Here is a 24,864-nt window from a genome sequence, read left to right as displayed (position 1 = left end):
GGTTCCCTTGGAGGAAAGGAAGCATCCTTAACAGTCCTGCATTGTATTCACACCTGCACAGCTATAAATTACACAAACAGCCTTCAGGCTCAGCATGTTTATTGATCTAAGATCAAATGAAGACTTACAGACTCAATTCTCATCAACAGCCCATCTCCTAAAAATTTATCAGTGATACAGTGTGCTTTCTTCTTAGCCGGAGTTAGACACTGGGGAGTCCTCCAGATGTTTTCAAGTAAAACCCCGTATCCTCTGCCACCAGCTACACTGGCTGGAATTGACATCTGGGTTTGCCTACTAGTGCAAAGTCAAATCTAAATGTGAACTAGTATGAAATATTTTTGTCTAGACATTTCATATACATTCCCTTTTAATGTCCATCTATTTAGTTCCTATCTGGTAATACAAACAAATCCTATACCCGTCTGGGAAATAAGACCCACTAAGATAATTATAGATGAATATAACAAATATCCAAATGGTTGGAGCAAATCAATAGGAAAGGCTTCAACAAATATCCTAAAACATAAAATTTATGGGAAATATACCACTTGAAACACACTGGCTATATGTTCTCATTGTTTTCTTTCTTTATAATATATTTTATTAATTTTTTAACATGGTCACCTTAATATTCGGTAAACAGTGTGTTGACTGGGTTTACATTTAAAAAACATTAGCTAACAATTGGTTTGTATAATCTATAATCCACATAATAGCTTTACTCGATTCCCTCTTCTTCCCATAATGTTCTCTTTTACCAACCTTGTTAATACAATTCTTATTGTTTTGATAGATAACAATATAATTTTTTTCTAATATTTCCGCAAATAATCACATCAATACAATATTTCTTTTCTATCTAGTCATTCTGGTTGCCTCATCATAGATCCCGTTTACAGTTCTTATTTACATTTGTTTTTCCCACAATGTTCAAAACATTCTTACTGGTTAAGATTTTCTCAAAGTTAATTACATTTAAATATTTGATTCTATTTTTTCCTCGTGTAAATCATCCCATACCTTTTACCTTACTTAAGGAATAAATAAGACTAAAAGAAGAAAAAAAAAGAACAAGAGTAAAGAGGGATAAAAAGATAGTATACTACTGAAAGTCCATGTTTCCTCTCAGCTAATACATATTTATTTCCAAAAATTTTCCATTCTTTTTTTACCATAATTAACAATATACTTAATCTTTAAATATTTCATTTAATAAATCTAGTCATCTGGTCTTTTAACTTTTATTCAAAACTTTTTTTTAAATCCATTGTAATTTTCTTAAAATCAATCACATTTAAATATCTACAATATCTACAAATATCCTTATATATAAGCCATTCTTTTATATTACTCATATCAAGAAATAAGATAAGAAAAGAGGAGAGAGTACTATGTTATTTGAGGGACTCCTCCCTCCTAAAGTAAAATTCATATCCAAAATCTTTCTATTACTTTAACTATATTCAAACAGCTGTTTCTTTTTTAAATATTCTCTCTGATAAGTCCCATCATCTATTTTCTTAATTTTCACTTTGGCCTTCTTTTGCCCAATATCTTTAATCAATATATTCTGCTGAATCAAAGAATCTTTCCATATTCTTGTAGGTGTCACTGTAAATGTAAAAAATAAGTCAAGTACAATATCTTTGTAAGAGGCATTTGCTCTTTCATGTTTGTTGAAAATCTTTTTCTTTCTTTTTTTCTCTGTATCTCTTATCAATTTTTGTCTCTCCAATTCTAGTGGTGTTCCTGATATCTCTGTAATCCATTTTGACCAGTCTTTTTTTTATCCTCAAATTTGTCTTGTGGTCTTAAAGTATAAGTTGCCTTTTCCAAAACCAATATTTCTTGTAAATTTTTCTCCACTTGGGTTAAATCATACTTCTTAGTTGTGTTAAGTTCCATCTTTGAGTCTCTATCCTCGACTTTGTGTTCGGTTATCTGTTTTATCTGCTCCTTCTCTATTGTTATTTCCTGGGGATTTTTTTGTTGTAAAGTTAAATTGGAGATGAATTGGTTTATGTTTTCAAAGTTATTTTGGATTTCTTTGTGGTTTGAAGTCATTGTTGTTTGAATTGGTTGCAGCATCTCATATGTCTCCACTTGAAAGGTATTTATTTTTCCTTGATAAGTTCTTTCTGCAAGTCTCTGATTTTCCATAGTGGTCAAGAATCGAAGTTTTATTTTCTTTGCAAATAGCTTTAGAGTCACAGTTTAGTAGATATAATCCAAAAAGATTTCCTGAAGTTTATAATCCTCTCTTTGTCTGCAACCCAAATTGTGTATTTTTGTCACGTTCTCTATTGTTATAGCTTTGAAGGTCACAAGCACAGATTAGTTTTTTCCAGATTTTGTCAAGACCTGTATAAAAGCCACAGCTTTATCCACCACTAGATGTCAGCACTGGTTTATTTTTTAAATTATCAAAATAGAAAATTGCCTTTAAAATGAGAATCTTAACCATTCAACAATTCCAAATTTATCCATATTTAGGTTTTATATTCATTTCATTTCTGTATGTTTTGGTCCTCCATAAAAGGTTTAATTCACCACTTCCATTAGTAAAAGGGTGGGACAAAAATCCCCCTCCTTTATGTTTGGAGATTTTTTGCTTCTTGGGAATTTTTTTTTCCAGGAAAGTTAATAAGTAGGATAGAGAAAATCAATGATCTTACCCAGATTCAAACGCGCTGTTTACAATCAGCTTAAAATAGTGCTCTTTGACTTTGGTTGCTTGTAGCTTGGGTTAGACTTTGATGTTAGGCTAGCCTTTCTCCTGTTGGTTTCTGGAAGGCTTCTCCTGGACTGATTGGGTCGACCACCATCTCTCCATGGTCCGCGGGACTTCCTTCCTTCTTTGCCGCCTCTTCGGGGCGGCTTCTGGAACATGCAGGGTCCCCTAACAGGAAGAAATTCAGCCAGAGGGCACAGAGCCCCGAAATCCCTTGGCTGCTGCACTACTGCACAAGACCTGAAGTCCAGTTCTTATTGTGTCTTTATTAATTGTTGGATTAGGACGAGAGAGAGACTCAAATTGAAATCTATCTTCATGTCACTCCCTTCAGCATGGTGGTGTGGTTCAAATATTGAACTAGAAACTGGGAGACTGAGTTCTAGTTCCCTGCTACATCATGCACACTCGATATGGGATAAGAGCGGCTGTTGTGTAGATAAAAAAGAATTCCATACTAAACTTGTCTTCAGCTCTTAAAAAGGGGGGGGGATACAAAGTTAACAAATAGAGGTAGTCCTCAACTCACACCCATAAAGGAGCCTGCCCATTACAATCATAAGTTAAATTGTAGCAGTCATGAGTCACCCATGTGACCATCCCAATTTTATGACCTTTTTTGCACCGGTTGTAAAGCGAATGCTGCAGTTGTAAAGCAAATCCATTGTTTGCTATGGGCCATTTTTACCAGAAATCAGCAAAAAAAGTTGTAAAACAGTCATGTGACAGCAGGATGCTGCAAACAGTGGAAAATGCAGGCAGGTTGCTGAGTACCCAACATGCACTCATACTGGGTCCTCAGAGGGAGCGAAGGGAAGGGAGACCACGGTGGGGAGAGGGACTGTCGTAACTTCAAATGGCCACTAAATGATCAGTCATCAGTCAAGAACTATTTGTACTCCACTATGTCAATCTGCATTTTTCATTTTCGTCTTCACAAAAACTGGACTTATTAACCTTACCTAGTATAGTAACGGAAAACTTGGTATTTTTATTTATTAAACAAAGGATCTGAGCCTTTCTATTCTTGAGGACCACTCGGAGGCTTCAACTGGTGCAGAATGCGGCCGCACGAGTTGTGATGGGAGTTTCCCGATACGCCCATGTAACACCTCTACTCCGTGAGCTGCATTGGCTTCCGGCTGCCCTCCGGGTGAGATTCAAAGTGCTGGTAATGACCTATAAAGCCCTAAATGGCTTGGGTCCGGGATATTTGAGGGAACACCTGCTGCCAGCATCAAGTTCCCTTCGTCCAGTGCGCTCACAGAGGGAGGGTCTTCTCAGGGTGCCGGCGGTAAAAGATTGCCGGCGGATAACACCCAGGGAGAGGGCCTTTTCTGTGGGTGCGCCTGCCCTCTGGAACCAGCTGCCCGTGGAGCTCAGGACTGCCCCTGACCTACGTTCATTCCGCCGGGACCTGAAGACCTGGCTCTTTGAGCTCTCCGGCCCAGGCTGAGAAATTTAACTGGGTTTTATTTTCAGGGATAATTTAATCTTTTATTTGTCTTTTAACTTTGTATTTTGTATTGGTATGATTTTAAAATGTCCTGTAAACCGCCCTGAGTCCTTCGGGAAAGGGCAGTATATAAATCTAATAAAATCTAAAATCTAAATCTATTCTGATCTCTCAGCTTGCATTGGGATTTTGCTTAGGCTAAAGCTCTGTATGCTTCCCTGTTATTTTAGTTTCCCTGCATTTCCTTGTTACTTGGCATTTCAGTCTTTCAGTTAGCTATTTATCCTGGCAAGTTCAACTTAAACTTTAAAGCCTGCCAGAACCACACAAGCCGCAATCAAGGACTATATGCCAGCTAAACAATAGTTTGAAGGGCTGATAGACCTTTACACATTTTAAAAAAATCATTTTACTTATTTAGAGAAAAGGGTTTTAAAAAATGAGCATTTTTACAAACAGTACTCTGCAGGGAACATAGTGATCTACAGGGAGTGCAGAATTATTAGGCAAGTTGTATTTTTGAGGATTAATTTTATTATTGAACAACAACCATGTTCTCAAAGAACCCAAAAAACTCATTAATATCAAAGCTGAATATTTTTGGAAGTAGTTTTTAGTTTGTTTTTAGTTATAGCTATTTTAGGGGGATATCTGTGTGTGCAGGTGACTATTACTGTGCATAATTATTAGGCAACTTAACAAAAAACAAATATATACCCATTTCAATTATTTATTTTTACTAGTGAAACCAATATAACATCTCAACATTCACAAATATACATTTCTGACATTCAAAAACATAACAAAAACAAATCAGTGACCAATATAGCCACCTTTCTTTGCAAGGACACTCAAAAGCCTGCCATCCATGGATTCTGTCAGTGTTTTGATCTGTTCACCATCAACATTGCGTGCAGCAGCAACCACAGCCTCCCAGACACTGTTCAGAGAGGTGTACTGTTTTCCCTCCTTGTAAATCTCACATTTGATGATGGACCACAGGTTCTCAATGGGGTTCAGATCAGGTGAACAAGGAGGCCATGTCATTAGATTTCCTTCTTTTATACCCTTTCTTGCCAGCCACGCTGTGGAGTACTTGGACGCGTGTGATGGAGCATTGTCCTGCATGAAAATCATGTTTTTCTTGAAGGATGCAGACTTCTTCCTGTACCACTGCTTGAAGAAGGTGTCTTCCAGAAACTGGCAGTAGGACTGGGAGTTGAGCTTGACTCCATCCTCAACCCGAAAAGGCCCCACAAGCTCATCTTTGATGATACCAGCCCAAACCAGTACTCCACCTCCACCTTGCTGGCGTCTGAGTCGGACTGGAGCTCTCTGCCCTTTACCAATCCAGCCACGGGCCCATCCATCTGGCCCATCAAGACTCACTCTCATTTCATCAGTCCATAAAACCTTAGAAAAATCAGTCTTGAGATATTTCTTGGCCCAGTCTTGACGTTTCAGCTTGTGTCTCTTGTTCAGTGGTGGTCGTCTTTCAGCCTTTCTTACCTTGGCCATGTCTCTGAGTATTGCACACCTTGTGCTTTTGGGCACTCCAGTGATGTTGCAGCTCTGAAATATGGCCAAACTGGTGGCAAGTGGCATCTTGGCAGCTGCACGCTTGACTTTTCTCAGTTCATGGGCAGTTATTTTGCGCCTTGGTTTCTCCACACGCTTCTTGCGACCCTGTTGACTATTTTGAATGAAACGCTTGATTGTTCGATGATCACGCTTCAGAAGCTTTGCAATTTTAAGAGTGCTGCATCCCTCTGCAAGATATCTCACTATTTTTGACTTTTCTGAGCCTGTCGAGTCCTTCTTTTGACCCATTTTGCCAAAGGAAAGGAAGTTGCCTAATAATTATGCACACCTGATACAGGGTGTTGATGTCATTAGACCACACCCCTTCTCATTACAGAGATGCACATCACCTAATATGCTTAATTGGTAGTAGGCTTTCGAGCCTATACAGCTTGGAGTAAGACAACATGCATAAAGAGGATGATGTGGTCAAAATACTCATTTGCCTAATAATTCTGCCCTCCCTGTAATTCGGTGTTTACATGCTTGATTCAAACCAACTTGAGATTTATTGAACTGGAAAGGAATTAAGAGCTGGGGTTATCCTCACCCCCCAGAAGACATAGTCTAGATATTCCTAATTGTGTGCTGGGAAAACAGGCTTAAGGAACCAGGTGGCCTCTTCTATAGTTGGAGGCAGGGAAAGTGGCTGTCTCTAAATCTTGCTGCTTTTCCTCATTCATAACTGCAGATTCAAGAAAGCCAAACTTCTGTTATTATTCAAATGGTGACTCCAACCTTTGCCTGTTTTGCCTGCAAGACTAAAGGTTAATTTAATCTACGGCTGCTTCACAAATATTACAAACAAAACTGATCACAGCATGAGCGACAAGACCAGAAGCCGTAAAAATTGAACCATTTAGGCAGTGCTTTTATCGATCAGAATTTGAGAGTGCCAATGCCATCTTCTAAACTTGGAGGAAAAAGACAGAAAATGATAAACTATGGCCTGAGATTAAAAGCAGAGGAATCTGGGAGTAACATGTGTTACTGTGTATGATACTGAATCCTATCTGTACAAAAAAAAAGTAAATACTGTATCCAGGCAAGTAAGAAATCAAAGCCACGTTTTATGCTTTTATCCAAAACATCCCACCAACTTAAGACCATCTAAATCAGGCATGTCAAACTTGCGATGTCACGTGACATCACATGACGTATCGGAGCTTTTTCCCCAAGTGCTGGCAATGGGGTGAGCACAGTTTCGTCGTGATGCGTCCGGCCCGCGGACCGGCAGTTGGATACCTGATCTAAATGGATCGATTCCTTCCTGCACAGCGATATAATACCTCTGGAAGTTTTCAGAACCACGGAAAATGTTTTAATGCCTAAGCTTGCAACAACCAAAAACATGGGGCACGGAAAGTGAAAGGAACAGAAATATGTATGCATAACCTTATAAACATCCAGTGAGAATTTTCATTTCATTCATTCATTTAATAAGGTTAATTATTTCCAGCTAATTTCTGAATTTCAATAAAAATTATTTTGTATATTATATGAAAAAAAGATTAAAAACTATTATATAATAAACTTTTTTTAAAAAAAAGGTACAAGATAATTCCAACAAATATATTCTTAAAACCATGTTAACATATAACTTGAGTCCTACTTGGGGGGGGGGAAGCAGAAGGGGGAAATTTTAAAACAAAGGCCTTGGGTTGGTTTCAAAATTCATAAATCACAATGATTTATGACATAAATAAATCTCTGGGCTTGGCTGATTTTCACCCTTAGAACTCTACCCAGGGCTGTCCCTGAGGCCACCCAGAAGCTTCAACTGATCGAGAAGCTGCACTGGACGAGGTGCAATTCAAGGTGTTGTTACCCACAGAGCACTACATGGCATAAGGCCAGGTTCCTTAACATCTCCACTAGCATATGCTGCGTCAATTCAATCCTGCAGTCACTGTGCTTCAGATTCCTTCAATTAAACTATGTCATCTATCGGGAGCCCCGAACTGCACTTTGGTGCCTGCCCTCTGGAATAAGGTCCCCCCTGCCCCCAAATCCAGTTGGCTTTCACCCTGCTGTTGATCCAATGGGCTGTAAGATCTGGCCCTTTCCCTGGTCCTTTGGCAAGGGAGAGAGACCACTTGCTTCCTCTTGCTTGCCATCTTTTATTTATATTGATTTTATTGGCAATTTTTAATGTCTGATTGTTGCGAGTCATGTAGTTGTTCAGTTCATGCAGCATACAGGTTGAATAGAGTGTTAAATCAATAAGCGATAATTCCACAATTAATGTAATGCCAAATTATTTCAGAGGATTTAATTTAGGCAGGGCTCAATCTAGATCCAACCTCGTGTGGAGATGAAACAAATATATTTTATTTTAATGTCTGAGGTTTATACCATGTAATGAGATAGACTAGACTAGAGCATTTAAACTTTTTCAGATTTTTCATAATCCTTTCTTGAGCACCTTGTAAGAAGCCAAAAGACGTGGAACTGACACAAAGCAGGGGGTTGAACAGGGCTTTTCAACCTTTTCAGAGTTTGTACCACTTTTAGGATATGGCAATATTCAAGTCCAAGGTGTCAAAAACTTAACCAAAAAAAGGAAAAAAGTGATAAAAGTACAGGTAGTCCTCAACTGACAACTGTTCACTTAGTGACCATTCAAAGTTACTACGGCAATGGAAAAAAGTGACTTCTGACCATTTTTCACACTTAAGAACGTTGCAGCATCCCCAGGGTCACGTGATTTACATTCGGATGCTTGACAACTGATTCATACTTATGACGGTTGCCGTGTCCCAGGGTCAAGTGACCCCCTTTTGCCACCTTTTGACAAGCAAAGTCCATGGGGAAACCAGATTTACTTAAGAACTGTGTTATTAATTTAACAACCGCAGTGATTCACTTAACCAATATGGCAAGGAAAGTCATAAAATGGGATAAAACTCATTTAACAACTTTCTCAAGTTAGCAACATAAATTTTGGGCTCAACTGTGGTTGTAGGTTGAGGACTATCTGTACACCCACTTACCACACTTTTAACGGGAAACTTGTGTTTGCTTCTTCGACATTAATCTTTGCACTGCTCTATCCTCTTCTGTCCTTCTCCGTCCCTTCTCTTTCCCCGTTTTTCCCCTCCCTTTCCCTCCAAAAGCTTCTTTTATATCCTTTCCTCTCATCCGTTTCTTTTCTCTTCATTTTGTTGGAAGAAAAGTCTTCATCATGGTTCATCCAAGCAGGGAATAAACATGGCAACTGCTTTGGGAAGACGGTTGTAGTTTATTGCAGAGGAAAGCCAGACACAAAGATGGATCCAACAGAAAAAAGGCCTGGCCACATGTGGGGAGTGGGTTTTTATACCCCTTAGACTCTATTGTTTGGAGTTATTTCCTGTTCCTGTGAGGCTACTTCCTGTGTCATGTATACTGTCCTGGGTCCAGGTGTGCCCTTCTAGGAATCTTGCTGGTTGTGGGTATATCTTTGTCTTTCTCTACCTAAGCTCCTGGCTCCTACCTACTCGATGGCTCACATTTGCATGTCTATTAGAACAGGGTTTTCCAACCTTGGCAATGTTTACACGGCTGGACTTCATCTCCCAGAATTCTGGGAGTTGAAGTCCAGTTGTCTTAACATTGCCAAGGTTGGGAAACTCTGTATTAGAACAGCTTTTCTGCTTTGGGGTGGTGGGTGGGGGTGGTGTGTGTGAATGAGACCTGAAACTATTAAGAAAACTCAGCATGCTTTCCTGGTTCTTCAATTTCTTTTTAGGAAATATATTTTTCTGCCCTTTTAATATTTCCTTCTCTGGGGAGCTGACTTCCCTCAGTTTCTTTTCCCTTCAGTGTAGCTGCAGCTGATGCCTTCCGGAAGCGCCAATCAGCTGGAGCTCCACAGCGATCCTGGGAGCTCAGCAGAGCCCCTGCAGCATCGTAGCTCCTGCTGACTGTCCCAGAGGCCTGTGCGGCATTGCCGCTGCTTCAGCTCATCCCCCCGCTACACTTTTTCACCTTTTTTATACCTTTTTTTTTACAGTGCTTTTCAACCCGTCGTAAGCGTACCACCTGCCAGGTGCCAAAGTACCACCGGTGGTACGCACACCACAGGTTGAAAAGCACTGGAACTAGAAGACCTGCATAGTCCCTTCTAGCTCTGTTATTCGGTATCCCTCTCTTGTGAAAAGATTTCTACTGATCCCCATTTAACAGCAAGAGACTTTAGGAGTTGTTGTCCAGCATATCTGGCAGTTGCAACTCACGGACAGGTGGATTAAGTGTTACAAAATGCTGGAAAGACCAACATTAAGAATGAACGCTCTTCCATTCTCTGGGGCTTCAGCGGTAGAATGACAAATCTCTCTCTTCAGCTCACAAAACTGTCATTACGTGTACGATTTCTTACATGAAGCACATTTCATGTTAAATCCTAATCAGAAGCACTTTGAAGGACTGAACCCATTTCAACTTGTTAAAGACGATGTCTTTAAAGAGGTAGCGTCTCCCGGCTTCTTTCTGAATGTTGAACTTCCCCGTCTAACCAGATAGTCTTGTCTTCCACCAAGTATTAAGAAAGTCCACTAATTATTCTTCATCAAAATCATCAAAATTCACTTGATGCTGCCACCTTGTTATCTTAAAACTTTGTTTCCGATAAATACAGGCAGCACGAGTGTCCATAGAATATGGTAAAAAAAATGTCAAGTTGGTGGCCGTGGATGATGTAATCGAAGCTCAGCCACTTGTTCGCAATGTACATAAAAACTAGGCAGAGCTTTGACTGCACTGAGATGGCACCATCTTGATTTTTTTTTTACATATACCCCACAGATACATCTCTCTGTACACTATAGGAAGGAGGAAGCATCTCCAAAAGATCTCCAGGGATTCAAGAATCAATCACAGAAAACTATAATACAACCGATGCAGTACTCCAATGGCACTTGCGAGTTTTGTTGCTGGTTTTAACTCTAGAAGAACAAACTTGCCAGCTATTACAATATTCTAAAATACACAGTACAGGAGACGGGGTATTTCATAAAGAATTCCAGGTCACAAAAGAGTTACACAATTGCTCACCCCAGAATCTATTCCCTGAAATTCAGTGCAATCAATTCCCTAACCATTCAACTTCCCTCTAAACTTTCTTTCCGACAATAAGAAAGCAAAAAAAAAAAAAAATTCAAAGCTTAAGAAATATCTTAAGCTGACATGTCTGTGCAGTTCATGGTTTACATGGAAGCATAATATCTAGAAAACTAAATGTAAAACTAGAAAACCTCAAGAAGTCACTGCTGCCATAAAAGATGCAAGCAGTCTGAGCACATGTTTCTCTTATTACCACAGAATCCTAAGGCTAGAAGGTACCTTGGAGGTCTTCTAGTCCAACCCTCTGCCCAAGGAAGGAAACCTTATACCCTCCACCATTACTGTCTTATAGCATCCCTTATTTGCTATGACCTTCTGCAATATTCTTCCTTGTATGATGTATTAAGATTGCAGTTAAATGACAGTACATCTAAAACATAATGCTGTTCTTTTGAAACTATTGAAAGAACTCTCTACAAATTGTAAACTAAAAATCTAAAGCAACGCCCACAATCTAGAAAACACACCATCCACTGGCTCTTATCACTGTCATTCACACTAAAAATAAATATTATTATTCACTACAAGCTCACTAAGATCTATTGTTTGAACAAACGGAGAACAATCTAGAGTGCAATTCGTCCCAGTGCAGGGTGGAACTGACTTCAGAGCAGGTGCTGTACTTAACATAAGGATTTTCACTTCTTTGGGTGCACGGGGTGAAAAATAGTTTTCCCGGCTCCTCTAGTAGCAACTGCAAGCACCAAGAGCAAGGGCAGTAGAAATACTAATTGAGCCTTACATTGCAAGTTATAGAGGTGAGGGGATCATTGGGAAGTCTAAGACACTGACGCTTTCGGACAATTCACAAGAGAGCCCCCACGGTGTGTGGGACCAACCACCAAACCACCATTTACCAATCAGTGAACTGGTCCTCATCTTTCTAGCCTTCGGAGATGCTGTCTACCAACCTCCCTCTACCACTGTTCATTCTCTGGAGAGGGAGCCCTTCCAAACGATGCCCTCGGGCACAGCTCCGTTTTATGTTCTAAGGACCCTTTGAGGCATTTTCAAAATAAAGATATGACCGAAGCTGGTGTTTTATGGGAAATTACTTTAGATGACTCTCTGCTTTAAATTCGAAAACCCAACAACTATATTAAAATCTGGGAAGGCAGGCAGTCTGATGGACATCAGGGGAGCTAGCTAGCTGTCTGCAAGCACAAGATATTCTCATTGATTTCCTCAGTAACTAGCAACTCCTTTCACGTCCCTTTTGCTTCCTTTGCCTTAGTTTAGCCAGAAAGTGAAACAGTTCGTGATTTCAGAAATCCCCTCTCTATGGTTTTCATATTCATGGTTTTAGAATGAGAAGAAATCAGGAGGAAACTGAAAACACCTTTTCTGACTAACAATTTTAACTAAAAGGTGCTAAGCTTTTGTAATAAGCCTTTTTAATCAAATGTGTTAGGAAAAAAAGGCTTCTGTTGTTTGGTCACTGTAGATTAGCACACTTTCCTACAAAAGCAATGAAAGGAAACCAGTGGTCAGTGCAGATAAAAGTTGTCAGCACAGTAAGGTAACTGCTAGTATTAGACAATTTTCCAAGAGAATAAACAGGGGGAAAAAAACAATTCCAGGTCAGAATCTAGAATTTAGAAACAACTGGTCTAGTTCACACTAAGTTAAAAACCTGTCTGTAAGCCTTAATTTTGTTCCTAGGATGATTATCCATGTCATAATTCAAAAGGAAACTAAGTTATGTGGTGTTGTGTGTTAATCAGGCTATTGCAAATACTTACAGGCAGCACCATCTCACCTGAACTTACAATAAGATGCTGCCCATTTTGTGATTGTGATCCCTGAAAGTAACCCCAACGTAACAAAGACATTTTCTCCTGCTTAACGAAACCCAGGATTTTATGTGATCAGGTAGTGTCCTTTTTTTAAAATCCCATTTATATCCCGCCCTTCTCCGAAGACTCAGGGCAGCTTACAATTTAAAACAAATCAATGTGCTTAGCAATAGCCTTCATTCTATGTATATGCCTGCTTATTAGGGCTTTCGGTCCCACCCCCAAGCGGCATTATTACAAAGTCAGCTTATTGCCCCCAACAATCTGGGTCCTTTAAGCAGAACATGGTATCTTGGTCCACAGAATGTCTTCACTTCTTTCAAAAATTGAGAAGGGGGGAGGTGGGAAGCCTCCATCTTATAAGCTAAACATGTCTTCCCATTCTTACACTCAGTAAAAGGATCAATTACAATCTTTTCACTGAGACTTTATTATTAAAAGTACCATCTTACTGACTTCACCCAGCCCAACAGTTTTGAAGTTATTCAAGTATTAAAAAAAGCAACAAAGCAAGACAGCAAAATCATGCACAGATCTCAGCTTTCTCCAGTAAAACCTATCAAGCTTGGCTCATTCTTTGCTTGCCCATTTCACAAATTGCCATACTTTGCATCCATAGGAATGGACGCTACAAGAATATAAGGATTTATAAGAATAAAAATCTTAAGCAATTCTATTCCAAAGAACTTTGAAAGGCTGAAAGTTAGCCATAATCATTTCTCAGAGCATTAGGAAACCTCCAAACAAATCTTTCCATTTAATCTGCGCAGCTGAAATATATTTATTCATGTTCCTTTAGAAATTATTTCTAATAAAAACAGTGATTTTAAATGCCGAAATCCAATTGTGTAGTCCTTTATAAAATCCAACTTTTTCTCTCTCTTTATTGGCAGTGGGATAGTGGGGCCTTATTGTAATTCATCAGGAAGGTGGGAACCATTCTCGCTCCTACTGCTGCTTGCACGAACTTCCAGAAGTTCTGATTAAAATCCACAAGCGTTTCTTAGGCCAGTTGCACCAACCCGATTGGGTCAGCATTGGGTCTTTGGGACAACCAAAGAGGAAAGCACCTTCTTCCCTGGAGCCCTTAAGACCACACCAGCCCAGGCCAAGCCTCCCGGGTGGGATCCCGGCTCTACCTCTGCGGGGCTAGATCCGGCCCAGCCAGCCCCGGGAGGGGGACCCCTATACCCAAATGCACCCCCTCCCCGGGGGGGCTGCAGGCCAACCCGGGAAGCCTCAAATCCAGAGGAAGCCGGCAGCAGGACCCATAACCGCGCCTGGGAACCGCTTTTGACCCCCACGCCCGGTTCCACCCACCCTCGGGATCCCGCCGGGTCCCATAATGCGCGGACACCAAGGATGCCCGAAGCAGCCAAGGGAGGGACCATAAGGCACGGCCAGGACGCCTAAGGAACGCCTGCCGAGTCCCATCCTGCCTGCCTGTTAGCCTAGCGCAGGGGTCGGCAACCTTGGCTCTTTTATGACTCGCGGACTTCAACTCCCAGAATTCCCGAGCCAGCATAGCTGGCTCGGGAATTCTGGGAGTTGAAGTCCGCGAGTCATAAAAGAGCCAAGGTTGCCGACCCCTGGCCTAGCGAGCTCCCATGATCCGCGGCCGCCAAGCCCGCCTCAAAAACAGCCGGGGGGGGGGGTCGCTCCACCCCCGCCCCGGAAGAAAGGGCTGCGGGCCTGCCGCCCGCTCGGGGGTCCCGCGCCTCCCACTGACCTCGCGCACGTCCTGCAGGCACTCGAGGACGGCCAGGTTGTTGGCCCAGCTGTGCTTGGGGCAGACGCGCATCACGTCTTCGCGGCACGCCGGCTCTTCCGCCAGCTTCCAGCCGCCGCCGGGGGAGCCAGCGCGGGACACCCGCCCGCCGCCGCCGCCGCCGCCGCCCACGGCCGGCCCGAGCTGAGGCGCCTGCTGCTGCTGCTGCTGCTGCCCCCCCTGCGGCTGGGCCCCCACGCCGGGCTGCCCCTGCGGCGGGAAGGCGGCGGCGGCGGCGGCTGCCCCGGCCGGCTGTGCCCGCGCCGGCTGGAGGGCCACGAGCGAGAGGAGGAGGAGGAGGAGGAGGAGGAGGAAGAGCAGAGGGCCGGGCCCGCGGCGGCCCCGGGCCCCGACACGTCCGCACGGCGCCATCTTGGATGCGACTCCTTGGCTCGGGCGGCCCCGCCCACCGCGACGCCGCGACAGAGACACGCCCCCGCGTCCTGCGTGCGCGGCGGCGGCGGCGACGCCACGGGGACGGAGCCGGCCGTTTCGAGAGGGCGGGGCGCGCCGCCTCCCGTCGCCGGGGCAACCGCGGCGGCCGCGAAGAGGTTTCTCCCGCCTGGCGGCGCCGCCGCCTCCTCTTGTTTGTGAGCCGTCAGGGCAACGTTTTACCGTCGCCTGCTTGAGATAACAAAGCCCGCGGACGGGCCCGCCTGATCGTTCATGGAACAGCAAAGATCGGTTGCATTCTACCAGCTCTCTGGCTGCAGGTTGCGTCAAGCCGTCCTTTAACCAGGGTTGATTATGGCAATGCTTTTCAACCTTGGCCACTTTAAGATGGGTGGACTCCAACTCCCAGAATTCCCCAGCCAGCAACGCTGGCTGGGGAATTCTGGGAGTTGAAGTCCACCCATCTTAAAGTGGCCAAGGTTGAAAAACACTGGATTATGGAATAGGTTGTTTGCAGATCGTAGTGGTTGGGTTCGCCTTAAGCCAAAGCGGGGGAGGGGGGGGACACCTGGGGCTGTTTCAGCATGAATTGTTAGATGTTTTGTGCCAGCCATGGCAGTTCCCCAAAAAGGTCATCAGATGGGAGCAAAGACGCTTCTTTGCTCCCACTGGTGGGTCAGGGGTCCCCGGCCCCTGCAGCCCCATTGGCGAGAGAGTTTTATGGTAAGGGAGGGGCTGAGACCCCCCATAAATACCTCTGCTCAAGGGGCTGCTCTCTGCTTGCTCTCTGTTCTCTTTGTTCTTTCTTTTGCTTGCTTGCTTATCCATGAGCTCAACCCAGGCATGGATGCCTCCATGCCAGGGAACTCTTTCTATTTACTTTATCGTTAAATAAAGCTTTGAATGATTGCATTCATGCGTGATGCCTTTTACTTGGAAGGACCTTAACGAACATCGACCTCGTGAGACCATCTTACATGAAGTGCATTGCACGTTCAGAATAGAGCTAGAAGGGGGCCTTGGAGGTCTTCTAGTCCAGCCACCCCCCCGCCCCGGCTCAAGCAGGAGAACCTCTACCATCTCAGACAAGTGCAAGCCCAGGGCCCGGTTGAAGGATGCGGACTACACGTCGTGACCCGTTGTGCATAAGCCTGCGTTTATTTTTCTCATATTTATGCAATGTATCTCGGAGTTGGTGACTCTTTGAGAGCTGTATGCAACGAAATCTCATTTTAACATATGCCGATTAGTGTACATTCAAAGGGACAGTAAAGTTATTATTCTCTTATTCTATTCTTTGGGGAAACTCCCATTTGTGCAAGGATCTGACCAGCCTACTACAAGGGGAGGGGAGGGGAGGAGGGGGCCTGTCGGCTGACCCAGTCCCTTTGTTTGAGGGCGTACGTGTGAACAGGGCGACAACCAAGGAGGGCTGGTTGCACTCCCACACTTGGCACCTTAAGAGAGAGATTTTTTGAAATGAAGGATGACCTGGAATTGCGAGATATTTGGCGTGAGAGACATCTGCAGGAGAAGGATTATACTTTTTATTCTGATAGACACCAATCTTTTTCGAGGATTGACTTTATTTTGTTGACTAATGATTTTATTTTGAGAACTAAAAAGGTGAAGATCTGCGCAAGAACTATCTCCGATCACAGTCCAGTGTGGTTGGAGATTGATAAGGAAAAAGGAGATAGGCGCTCATGGCGCGTAAATGAGAATTTGTTTAGAAATCAGAGAAATGTGGAAGAATGCAAACAGCGGATGAAGGATTTTTTTGAGATTAATATGAATAAGGGTACCTCTATGGATATGGTTTGGGATGCCAGCAAGGCCTATATGAGAGGGGTGTTGATATATATGAATAATAGACATAGACGTGCAGTGGAAACTAGAAGGAAAGAACTGGAGAATGAAATAAAGGAAAAAGAAAAGGCTTTGATTTTGAACCCAGAGGATGTGAAGATCAAGGAGGCTATTAGACTGTTAAGAGGACAATTTGATAAATTAATGGCTGACCAAGTGGCGACCAATCTGCGGTTTGCTAGGCATAATACTTTCTGCAATGCTAATAAACCAGGCAGATGGTTAGCTTATAGACTGAGGAAAAAACAAAGGGCATCTAATATAGATAAGATTGAGTATAAAGGAAGGGTTGTGTATCAACAGAATCTTATTAAGGATGCCTTTGTGGATTTTTACTCGAAATTATATACTAAAGAGGACATTAATGCAAAAGATATTGATAAGTATTTGGAGAAGGCTAGCATCCCGGTTCTTACGCAAGTACAAAAAGAGGGGATTAATCAACTGATTACAGAAGAAGAAATTTTTATAGCTATTAAGGAACTGAAGGTGGATAAAGCACCAGGCACGGATGGCTTGACTGCGGCCTATTATAAAAACTTACAATTAGAGATGATAAAACCGTTAAAGGAACTGTTCCAGACAATCCAGAGGGGGGGAAAGGTGCCTCCGTCTTGGAGAACAGCTTTTATCTCTTTGATTCCGAAGGAAGACCAGGATGCTACTTTAGTTAAAAATTATAGACCGATATCGCTTTTAAATACAGATTATAAGATATTTGCTAAGGTTTTGGCTAATAGACTGATGAGGGTTCTGCAACAGGTGATTCATGGGGATCAAACGGGGTTTATTAGTGGTAGGCAAATGAAAAATAATGTGAGACATATAGTTGATGTGTTAGAGTTTTTGGAAAGGCACAACCAGATCTCTGCAGCGCTAATTTTTTTAGATGCTGAAAAGGCCTTTGATCAATTGAATTGGCAATTTTTGTTGAAAGTTCTAGATAAAATGGATTTTGGGGAAAATTTTTTACAGCCGATTAGGGCATTATATCAAAAACAAACTGCCCGAATCATAGTTAACAATAGCCTGACAGTAGCATGTAATATTGAGAAAGGCACAAGGCAAGGGTGTCCGTTATCGCCCTTGTTATTTGTGTTAACATTAGAGATACTATTGGTTAAGATTCGGAACTCGGAAAAAATTAAAGGGATACAAGTTGGGGATCAGGACTATAGGTTGAGAGCATTTGCAGATGATCTGGTTGTTACAGTGACCCAGCCAGAGAACTCTGTTGTGGACCTGATGGAGATAATAACACAATATGGGAAGGTTTCTGGATTTAAAGTAAATATACAGAAAACTAAAATTTTGGCTAGAAATATGACAGTTTCACAGAAGGCTCTCTTAGAAGGATTAACTGGATTTGAGATTGTTAAAAGGGTTAAATATCTGGGGGTGATTTTGTCGCCCTCTAGTACAAAGCTATATAAAAATAATTATGAAAAACTATGGGGGAAAATTCAAAAGGAATTGGAGAGTTGGCAAAAATTGCAATTGTCTTTGCTGGGACGGATTGCAGCAGTGAAAATGAATGTCCTGCCCAAATTTTTATTTTTGTTTCAAATGATACCGATTCTTAAGAAAGACTCTAATCTGGAGGAATGGCAGCGAGGTATCAATAAATTTGTGTGGGCAGGGAAAAAGCCACGAGTTAAACTTAAGATTATGCAGGATACTCGTGAGAGAGGTGGCCTTAAACTGCCTAATCTTAAATTATATTATGAAGCTGCTGCATTAGTAGGAATAAGTGATTGGATTAATTTGACGCAATTGAGGTTATTAAATCTTGAGGGCCATGATTTGTTGTTTGGCTGGCATGCATATTTGTTGTATGATAAGAAGGTAGATACTGTGTTTAGGATGCATATTTTAAGACAGGCATTGCTGAGAGTTTGGAAGAAGTATAGACATAAGCTAAGCAGCAAGATACCATTGTGGGCAATTCCAAAACACGCAATAGAAAATATACATGCTGGTTTCAAACATGATGTGACTACGTACAAGGAAATTTTAAGCCTGGAAAGGAATGTTTGGTGTTTGAAATCATATAGCCTCTTGCGAGAAGAGAAGGTTGTTCAATCTTGGTTTCAATATATTCAATTACAGGCCAGGTGGAAAGAAGACCAGAAAAATGGATTTACAATGACTGATGGAAATTTGATAAAGCAGATTAGAAATCAGGGGTCAGCACATATTAAACGGATATACCTTGCATTGATAGAGATTGACTCGGAAACAGAGCTTGTTAAGGACTGTATGATAAAGTGGGCCCAAAATATCCAGGAAGTTATTACAATGGACATGTGGGAAAAGATTTGGGTGAGGAACGTAAAATTTACACAAGCTCAAAATTTAAGAGAGAACTTTTACAAAATGTTTTATAGATGGCATCTAGATCCTAAAAAGCTTGCAAGTATGTATCCGAATTATCAGCCTAAGTGTTGGAGGTGTGGTGATGAGGGAGGTTGGGGGGAGGTAGGGGGGGAGCAGGGAGGGGGAAGGGGGGTTTCTTAAGGGAAAACTGTATTTTAAAACTTTTCAATAAAAAAAAAAAAGAGAGAGATGTGTGTACACAAAAGCTGAACAGACTTGTACAGGCAAGATGGGAACATTGCCAACTTATCCTTGGCTTTACCTGGAGAGGGGGGGGCTTAACCTCTTAAATCCAGCAGATAGGGTGTGTGTGTGGTGCGAGTGCGTGCAGTTTGGTTCATAGGGAAGTTGCCCAAACTAATTATATCCCTTGGGGCTGGGGATTGCAGCACTTCAAACTTCCTGCATATTTTTAAAATTTATTCTTCTATTGCTTTTAAAATAATGACAAACAAAACAAAATACGAAGATAAAAACACATGCATTGTTAAAAAAAGGAAAAAATACATAGAAAGTGGGCTTTTTAAATGGAAAACAAGTAACAAAAGAAAAAAGGTGTATCATTTTAGCTGTAGTGACAATTCCATGTATAGTTATATACTGCAATTATTATTCAAGTACATCTTTATTGCTAACACCTTTTTATAACTGGTGAATTTTTAACCAGGTGTGTTTTATACAAGTGAGTCCATTATTTCAATTAATTTGTCCACACAAAGTCAACACCTTTGGGCAATCTGCTCATAGGCAAGGGCAACTGCAGTGACTTCCTTGATTTTCATAACACAGGCTCTTTGACAGGGTGTCTCTATAAGTCAACATTAAAATGATAATATAGAAATTAGTGCAGCCATTAGACTAACACAAGACCAAATTCTTCCAAAAGAGCTCCATTTTACTAAGTGTTTGGAAGGCTGTCAGTGTTGAGGCCTCACCTTTGGGCAATGTTTTCCAAGTTCACAACTATTTGCCTATTTGCCATCTTCCACAATTCCCCTGGCTGGAGAATTTTGGGAGCTGAAGTCCACTTAATTTAAAGGTGTCGAAGTTGGGGAAATACTATCCTTAGGAAGGCTTCTTTATAAAACACAGCGTCAGAACAGGACAGCATCTCGTGGTGTTCTCAGCAACCTGACTTCATGAGAGATGACCAACCTCCATAATTTTATTGGCTGGGTCAATTATAGTGGAGAAAGTTGAAATTTCTTTTTTCCCTTGTTTCTGCAGGGAGATTAGGCCGGGTTTACTCCGAGTTAAGCCTAATTTTTTTATATATACTTTTCTGCTTCTCCTTAAAACATACTTTCTTCAGTGTTGACTATTAATATTCAGCACGGTAGAATTTCTGGAAGCCCTGAGGCTGCAAAATTTGAGTCCAGTGGCATTTATTATATTCTCTCTTCTGTATGAAGTCACCGAAAGAAGACCGCACTGGAATTTGACAGCCAATAAATTTAAATAAATAAGAAATAATAATCATTCCTTTACATATATCAGGCAACTACTGTGTATTGCCAAAGTAAAACAAATATGGACGGATGGAAACTAGTCAAGGAGAGAAGCAACCTAGAATTAAGGAGAAACTTCCTGACAGTTAGAACAATTAACCAGTGGAACAACCTGCTTCCAGAAGTTGTGAATGTTCCAGCACTGGAAGTTTTTAAGAAGAGACTGGACAGCCATTTGTCCGAAATGGTATAGGGTTTCCTGCCTGAGCAGGGCGTTGGACTAGAATACCTATCTCCAACATCCCTTCCAATTCTATTATTATTATTGTTGTTAATTATTATTATATATCTTGCTTTTCTTTCTCCCATGTACAATTTGGTCTGCATTTTAAACAAGTTCCATTTCTGCAGCCCGATACTCAACATTAATTTTTGCCACTTGATATGTGGTTCTTTCAAATACAGCGCTTGGCTTGGCTTGGCTGGTCTTATCTACTGGATGCTGCAATGAAAAAGGATCTGGCCTTAAAAGAGCAAGAGAAAAAAATAAAAGGCAGATCTGGAAATAACCCAACTGTACTATTTGGAAAATGAGAGAACACCTAAGTGTCTCTTCCCTTTTAGCATATCCAGTAGTCAAAGCCAACAGAATCTGCTCGGGAAAACATGGGATTATGGTTTGTTAGTCAGCTACAAGATTACATTGGATTTGGCATTTTTATCTCTTTTGAGTCCTTCCCAAGGACCTGTTGTTTGATGGGATCATCGCAGGATGCAAGTTGTTCTGAGAAAAGCTGCCTTTTGCAACTGACTGATGGGGCTTTTGACAATGCTGATGGTGTTGAAGCGGTGCTCCTGAGATTTTGAGATCGCACCCAAGGCACCTTTTAGTATTGGTTCTATCTTTAAGCTTTCTTTTGCCACTGTCATCCCACTTCTATTTGCAGATTTATTATTAACTGGAGGATGGGAGAATTTATTCATTCAGGTTAAATCTCACCTTTTCTCCTGGAGCTCAAAGGTTCTTCCTTCCATCTTCCCTCACAACAAGCATAGAAAGTAGGATGGACAAAGACGATCATAAATAGTTCAGCTAAAGGTGAGACACTCTTATCATCAGCACTGTTTGACCAAGATAATTTACATCCATTTATATTTTTACTGTATAATTTTATTGTATAATTGTATAAACAGAGGCGGAGAATCAAAATCACGTGAAGTATTAATACTGCCTTAGTAGGACTACACCTGAAATACTGCATCCAGTTTTGGTTATCACAGTACAAAAAAGGTGTTGAGACCTTGGAAAAAGTACAAAGAAGAGCAACGAAGATGATTAAAGACCTGGAGATTAAAACATATGAAGAACGGTTCCAGGATTTGGGTTTGGCTAGTCTAGAGAAAAGGAGGACTAGGGGGGGACAGGATAGCAGTATTCCATTATTTGAGGGGCTGCCACAAAGAAGAGGGGGAGGGGGCTCAACCTGTTCTCCAAAGCACCCGAGGGCAGAACAAGAAATGATGGATGGAAACTGATTAAGGAGAGAAGCAACCTGGAATGAAGGAAAAACTTCCTAACCGTGAGAACAATTAACCAGTGGAACGGCTTGCCTTCAGAAGTTGTGGGCGCTCCATCACTGGAGGCTTTTAAGAAGAGACTGGGCAGCTGCTTGTCTGAGATGGTATAGGTTCTCCTGCTTGAGCAAGGGATCAGACTAGAAGACCTCCAAGGTCCCTTCCAGCTCTATCCTGATTAATCCCTATGCAGAGAGGACTCATTCTTGTAATACCCTAGTATGACTTGACATGAGACTACGGTCTGAGGTCAACCATTTTTTAATTTCTTGGAATATATTCTAATTTATTTCTGGAGTTCAAGGAGCTCAGTTTGGTTCAAAATCAGCCAGGAAGTTTCTACGTGTAAGCATAAACTTAAATCCACATTAGTCCAACAACTTTAGCCCCTATGTACAGTCACATCTTCGAAAGTCAGCCTGACCAGAACGGAAAGGGAAAATATGTTCCCTTCACAAATAACCCCAGGCAGGATTTGGAAATGTTCCCAGTTCTGCATAATTGTAAAGAAACATTAAAATGGTGATGGGAAAACAAATATACAAGGCACCCTTGACATTTCTAGAAGCAAAGGGGAAAAAAACACAGAACTGAGCTAAACCTTATCCCCGCTTTCCTTCACTGCTAGCTTAAGATAGGATCTACTGCAGAGAGGAGATTTCAAGGCCTGGAAGCAGAAAGACAATAGGGGTTGCTCTCCAAATGTTGCTACATCTTTTCATGCATATGTAATACTTGCTTTGTACACATCTTACCCTATCAATGTATTATTCCCAAACAATGAACTACAGGGAGTCCTCGACTTATGACCACAACTGAGCCCAACTTTTCTATTGTTAAGCGAGACAGTTGCTAAGTGAATTTTGCCCCATTTTACGACCTTTCCTGCCGCAGTTTCTAAGTGGATCTCTGCAGTTATTAAGTTAGTCACACATTTTTTTTACGTGAAGCTGGTTTCCCTGTTGACCTTGCTTGTTTGAAGGTCGCAAAAGGCGAGCACGTGACCTCGGGAGAGTGCAACTTTCGTAAATACATGCCAGCTGCCAAATATCTGGATTTTGATCACATGATCATATGAATGCTGCAACGGTCATAGGTGTGAAAAATGGTCACACAAATGCTGCTGAAACTTTGGTCACTAAAAGAACTCTTGTAAGTTGAGGATTACCTGTTATCAAGGTAAAGCATTTATCTGTCAACTCTCTAACCCAAAGCTGCAGTTTAAGCATGAATGCTGAGCAGCCCTCAAATTACCAAGAATATAATACACTGCGCGTAGTCACACAGTAAAGGTAAAGGTTCCCCCGCACATGCGTGCTAGTCGTTTCCAACTCTAGGGGCCGGTGCTCATCTCCATTTCAAAGCCAAAGAGCCAGCGCTTGTCCGAGGACGTCTCCGTGGTCATGTGGCCGGCATGACTAGACGCCAAAGGCGCACGGAACGCTGTTACCTTCCCACCGTAGTGGTCCCTATTTTTCTGCTTGCATTTTTACGTGCTTTCGAACTGCTAGGTTGGCAGAAGCTGGGACAAGTAACAGGCGCTCACTCTGCTACGCGGCACTCGGGATTCAACCCGCCAAACTGCCGACCTTCTGATCGACAAGCTCAGTGTCCTAACCCACTGAGCCACCGTCCCGATTAACATCCCAACTCGTCTACGCTGCAAACAAGCTTCAAAAAAACTAACAATAAGCAGATTTCACTGTAAAGGGAAACGGCTCATTACCAAAAGAGCCTCGCTGCGGTAACACACACCCAAACGGTTCAAATTCTAACGCAAACACTCCATTTAAAAGCCACCAATATACAAATACCTAAAATATAAAAGCACACATTCTCTGAACAGTGCGGCATCAAAAACAACTGGCTCCAATGCAAACACTCTCAATTATTCTCAAATCATTAAGTTGCAATGCAAGCACATCATTCCTCAAAAAAAGATGTATTAAACGAAAACAGTGGTAAACACAGTACTTCTTCCTCCAAATTTAGGCTACTGTCAGGAAGGGAATCCCTCGGATCCTGTCTAATGAAGTGACCTACTTCAAGCCCACATCTTAAGAAAGCAGAACTCTTGGAAACGGTTTCTTCCAAGCAGGAACTTTTGTTAAGAATAGGAGATAGCAGGCATAACAGACAGGATATGAGGGATTCCCTTACAGATCCAGATTTTAAAATTGTCCCTAAGCAAACCCCACCCCACAGTTCATCCGGGCGGTTCAGACCTGGCAATCCCCAGGTGGTAAGTCCATCCTGGGAAAGGGAAGATAACATCAATCCGGTTCCGTCTGCAACACGATCATTCCACAGCTCTTCACGCCTTCTTTTGAGGATGGAGAAATAAACCAGATCCCAGAGGTTTGGATCCCTTTCCTCCCCTCTTTTTTTAGCTGCCCAGGAAGGGAGAAGTTCAGAGAGATGCATTGTATAGAAGGCAATTTGTCACATTGTAATGGATAGCAGACAGGAAGGGGAATAAACAAAAGGTTACATTGTAGTTAATAGAGGAAGTGAAAGCAATAACCCCCCCCCCCCATGCATAGCCCCTCTCCCCCCTAGGAGCATGGCAGAATCCAGGGGAAGTTGAGATTTGGTTTTAGATCAGAGGAGATAGTTGGAAATGAAATATAAATGGATTCTGACAGCTACTGAGAAGGCAAAGATCTGGTGAAAAAGTGATATACAAAAGGAACAGTGCAAATTATGCTGCAGAGCTGTGCACAAAACATCCCCAAATTACCGATACATACAGAGTTTTGATCATA

General features: G+C 41.9%; 1 protein-coding gene across 2 annotated transcripts in view; it reads right to left on the bottom strand.

Moving 5' to 3' along the window:
- GLG1 (golgi glycoprotein 1) overlaps positions 1 to 14,829 on the bottom strand; it is an 82,073-nt gene extending 67,244 nt beyond the window's left edge. For both annotated transcript variants that reach the window (XM_081335601.1, XM_081335600.1), the window contains exon 1: positions 14,400 to 14,829. In XM_081335601.1, the coding sequence (XP_081191727.1) occupies positions 14,400 to 14,810 (411 nt within the window). In that variant the 5' untranslated portion in view covers positions 14,811 to 14,829. The remainder of the gene's footprint in view (positions 1 to 14,399) is intronic.
- Between the last annotated feature and the right edge of the window lie 10,035 nt (positions 14,830 to 24,864).

This window comes from Vipera berus (genome assembly GCF_964194415.1).
Source record: "Vipera berus genome assembly, chromosome: 10".
Taxonomy (NCBI): Eukaryota; Metazoa; Chordata; class Lepidosauria; order Squamata; family Viperidae; genus Vipera; species Vipera berus.
The sequence above is the reverse complement of the archived record's forward strand: the minus strand, read 5'-3'. Positions and strand labels throughout refer to the sequence as shown.